General features: G+C 42.2%; 1 protein-coding gene across 1 annotated transcript; it reads left to right on the top strand.

The window, feature by feature from the left end:
- Positions 1-1,778: 1,778 nt before the first annotated feature.
- Positions 1,779-3,879, top strand: MELLADRAFT_103925 (uncharacterized protein; the record flags this gene model as incomplete). Its single annotated transcript, XM_007406888.1, has 3 exons — positions 1,779-2,154; positions 2,624-3,275; positions 3,615-3,879. The coding sequence occupies 3 exons, from the start codon at positions 1,779-1,781 to the stop codon at positions 3,877-3,879; spliced, it is 1,293 nt and encodes a 430-aa protein (XP_007406950.1).
- Positions 3,880-4,939: the final 1,060 nt, after the last annotated feature.

Raw genomic sequence — 4,939 nt, 5'->3', positions numbered from 1 at the left:
GTATCGGTCAACCTCCTTCATCCCAAGAGTTTTAAACTCATGCGGATTGGTCTTGAAAGGGTTGATGAGAAAAGAATGGAGATATTGGACACTCTTAAGTGTACTGGTGACTTTCTTATAGATCAGTTTGGTAGGTTGAGTTCGACCGCGCTTTGATGTTGAAGGAGCTCGTTTTTCTTTTTGTTCTTTCTCCTGCCAGATCTCATATCCAACCCAAACACGCACTTCCTTCTCTTCTGAATCTTCATCTTCATTTGTTTTCAAATCTAAATCTTCTTCAATAGTATCATGTTCAGCCATTGATTTGTAAGATTCTTTCACCCTGAGATTTTGACAGGGTTCACGATCCTCCAGCGGAGGGGGTGAATCAAAGAATGGACTCATGGGCCGTTTGGGGTTCATTGGACTATTTGTCTACAAGTGAAACAAGTCAGTTTGAGCCGGACCACTAAATTAACATGATGGTGACAAACTTTGGCTGCTAGGTTGTCCGATGCACTTATTTCAGATACTTCACGTTTTTGATGCTTACCCGATCCACTCTGTTCAGTTGCTTTACGTTTTGATTTCTTTTCTTTTTTTGATTTCTTTTCTTTTTTTGATTTCTTTTCTTTTTTTGATTTCTTTTCTTTTTTTGATTTCTTTTCTTCTTTTGACTTCTTTTCTTTTTTTGATTTCTTTTCTTCTTTTTCTGAATTCTCTTCTTCAATTTTTGGTAAAGTAGGCTGTTCAACCGGTCCTCGATGTGCTGGAATCGCTCGAATTCTACGTTGAGGTGCTTGAGATTTGTGTGACGGTTTCACTGACTGTGATCCTTGAGAAGGTACCCCAAAATCTCGATGTATCAAGGTTGATCCGCTGCTTAAATCCATGTCAGAATCGTCAAAACACAAAGGTCAAGAAGATCAAAACAAGTTACAGCACTCACCTCGCGGAACCACCAATGGCTGGTTTGGCTTCAAGAGCGGGTTTTGCATACTCAGCACTGCCATTAGTGAAACTTCAAACAAAACAATCATCAGTGAGTCTTTACGTATTGCCATTAGATTATGAAACATGAAACACTGACCTGTTGAAAGAGCCTCTGGGGATGTCAGGCCACATGGAATGAACATCTACAAAAGCTGATTGTGATGAATATGGCTTTTTAGTAGATTCAATAACAACATCGGAGCCGTATTCAGCTTCAACTTCGGATTCAAAGTGGGTAGAAGGGCTGTTTTCAGTGAATTCATGAGAAGATAAGGATGCATGTACTTGTTTACACTTTTCGGACATTCTGGCGAGGTAAACGTGAGGATAAGGTGGGAACAGCAGTGTATAGGAATACGTAGCCCTTTTCATAATGACCCTGAACCCACGTCATTGAAGCTTTCACGTAGGCAACAGGACAGGTTCACAATCATGAACAGACTGATTGTGTACTGTTCAGTTCACGATCATGAACTGAGACCAGTCCCAGTTGTTGTGCCTGAAAATTACACAACCTTACACAATTTATATATTATTTTTCACAGCATTGCCACTGGTGGCCAAAGGCACGACGTCATCTGTGAGGTCCATCGGGACAGACAAAACGGTGTATGAGCCAAAACACAGGGCCGGGAAATACTCGGGCCCACCAAAGAGAGAGATAATACAAATCGTGAAAATTTTTCAATTTCACAATTCTGTATACCTCTCAACGCTCATACACCTCAGCTAGAATTTATGATTCTTAAAGTTCTAAGACTTCCAAAAAGAAGTAACAAAGTTTTCATTTTCAAAAAGAAGAAGACATGGACGGCCAAGATCAAGGATCAACACAAGCATTCAACAAAGATGTGAATAATATTTTAGTTCAACATGAAAAGGAAAAAGGAAAATTTGAAGAAGGAAGTCAACGTGGCAGAGGAACAAGCAAAGCAACTAGAGGAAGAGGCAGAGGAAGCAGAAGAGGAAGAGGGGGAACGGCAACAACCAGGAAAACAAGAAGTGTAACAAAAGGAAAAATCAGAGAACCAAGAGAAGAAGTAGAACAGGAAGGAAACGAAGAAGGAAGCGAATTGTCAGAAATTGCAAGTGTTGGAAGGATGGAAGAGAAGGAAGAGGAAGGAGATGTGGAAGATAAGGACATGGAAGAGAATGAGGGAGATGAAGATATCATTTCATTAGGTAAGTTCCAAAGAGTAATATCAGACACCCACTTTTTCATATATCCCCCACACGCCCTTTATTTCATCATGTCCTCAAGAAAAATCATCAATCGAGAGAAAAGACTGCAACCACACGGGTGGAACAGATCTCAGAGAAATATGGCTAGATAAAAGAAAGAAAGAAAGACCTACAATAGATGTGGAAAGTTGAAAGGTGCTTGAATAGAGAAATATATTTCTGGCTTGATAGGAGAAATATATCTCCGGCTTGAATAGAGCAAACGTCTCTGGCTTGAATAGGGAAATATATCCCTGGCCTGAATATCTTGACATAAGATCAAAAGATAAGACGTGGATAGTGCAAATGTGTAAAAAGATGTGTTGTGATGATGAGCCGAGTGGAGTGATGAGCCGTGTTGAAAGTGATAACGCTACAGGATAGCTAACAAAGACGTGTTTTTTTTTGTTGTGTGATTTGGTGGCGGTAGAAGATGAAGCAGATTTTGTCGCTGAGAACGCACATATTGATAGGGAACATGAAAGGTACCTTGCGGAGTTAACAAGACTTTACCGGAAGGGGAACACCGGCAGATATGACATTCTTGATAAAGCTTACACCAAATGGTGCAAAAGAATAGGAACTGATCCAAGAGGTATCAAGATGTTAGATGCGTCAAGTGAGGAAGATGAAGATGTAGAGCCAGGTGCTGGGAAAAGGAAGGCAAAAGAGTGCGGTACTGAGAAGTTGTCGAAAGTGGCTAAGAAGATGAATCACGGGAAAGTGTTAACACACCGGTTGATAGATCTAGCCCCTTACTGGGATAATAGGATGAAAGCTTGCTTTGGTTACGTACCACTCACAATCTTTGTACCGGCATGGCTTCTAGCGGACAAGAATCATATGTCAAATTGGCGAAAACAAAGTTCTTCTTGCTCAGACGTGGTGGCGTACGTAGGACTAAGAGTGCCGAGTGAATGGAGACAGAGTTTCTTGATGTGGTCAACGCCGTTCCATTTGTATGTCCAATATTGGCGGCTGAAATATCAACAGGAAGAAATCGCTAGCAGACTGGAAGAGCATTATAAAATAGTGTTAGATATCAAGGCAAAAAATCATGACGCATTTGCTCCTGCACTGAGGTACGACATCACTCACAGAACGAACATGTTCAGTCATACGCTAGAGGATGGTTCATTGTCGGATGTCGGAACTCGGAACGAAGAGCTTGTAGAGCAAGCGATAACGGATTCGAAAGCGAACAAAGATCACCAATATTTTGATAACCCGTATATCATAGGTGGTGCAATGGAAAATGTGAATCCGGCAACGGGCAGGTTTCAAGTTGGTTGGGATATGATATCAAACGGAGATGAACAAATCACAGCAGTGACAGGTGGCCGGATGTTGTCCCATTTAGCACCAAGCGGGAGAAATCAATCGCACACTCCGACCGGCCAATTCCTCGGTGAAGTGAATAGTCATTATAGCAATCACCAGCAAGAGTCAGCAGAAGGAGCAGGAAGTGTAAATTATCATCATGGCGGTAGAGGAAGAGGAAAACGCGGCAGAGGTTTTAGCAGGGGAAATGGTAGTAGAGGAGGAGGTACACAAGGTGGGGCACCCTCAGGTCCTACAACCGTAGTGAACGGGGTAATGGTACCAAAGTTTGGCCCAGGGGCCTTTGAAGCAGTGAAAGCGGCGAAGCAAGCCGGAGTAAGTGGGAATAGCGCAGGAACACAGTAAGTAGAGACATAATTAAATTATTATTTGTTCCCGTTTTTCATGAAAAAAGATATGAGGAGTTGCAAATTTCAGCTGTGAAATGAAAAAATATGCCCTTTCATAAGATTCCGTGTTAGATGAGATGAGCGCGCCTTGTGAGAAGTGAGGAACATTGCTGAGACACACCTGAATTTGACATTGAACGCTTCCTAGATCGTCACAAGTGAGAACGTTGACAAACCCGTCGAGCGCGACAACAAAGGATCAAATTGAGAGGACAGAGGAGGTCCTTGGGAAGAAGAGACAGTCAGATTTGTTGTTGAGAGAAGAGACGCAAGAAAGAAACAATGATCAGACAGGAAAACAAGATACAGACGTAGAATGTCGGAGGTTGACAAAATGGCCAGTGAAAGCAAGGTGTGAAATGAACATTAAGAGGTGGAGAGAATTGGCCAGAGAGTTTGGAGTCAAAAGAGAAGTAGGAGGAGTAATAGAAGGCTTGGTAGAAGGGTTTACACAAGGAATCCCGGAGCACTATTTGGGAAAGAAGAGGTGGTGGACACCAGATAACCATAGCCCAGCCCTAGCAGTAAAGGAGAAAATAATGAGGAACTTACAGAAGGAGAAAAATGCAGGAAGAGTATTTGGACCTTTTTCACACGAAGAGGTATATAGGAGATGGGGTTTCTTCAGGACAAACCCGATGGGGAGCGTAGTTAACAACAACGGTTCCCTACGGATGATAAATGATTTATCTTATCTGGTAGGAGATGAGGAAATACCTTCAGTCAATTCAATGGTAGACAAACATGAATTTGACACGTCATGGGACGACTTCTATGCGGTAATTCAATACTTCAGAGAACATTTTCACGGAGTCCTATTGATGGCAATATACGACTGGGAGAAAGCTTACAGACAAGCCTGCACAAAGGAGGAAGAGTGGCGTTACCTAATGATAAAGGATTTCTATAACAGAATCTGGATGGACATAGCTGTGCCATTTGGTGGTGTAGCGGGATGCGGAACGTTGGAAAGGTGGCGGACGCGTGGAGGTTGATAGTTCAGAGAAAATGAAAAT

The sequence above is a fragment of the Melampsora larici-populina genome (assembly GCF_000204055.1).
Source record: "Melampsora larici-populina 98AG31 unplaced genomic scaffold MELLAscaffold_7, whole genome shotgun sequence".
NCBI lineage: Eukaryota > Fungi > Basidiomycota > Pucciniomycetes > Pucciniales > Melampsoraceae > Melampsora > Melampsora laricis-populina.
The sequence above is the reverse complement of the archived record's forward strand: the minus strand, read 5'-3'. Positions and strand labels throughout refer to the sequence as shown.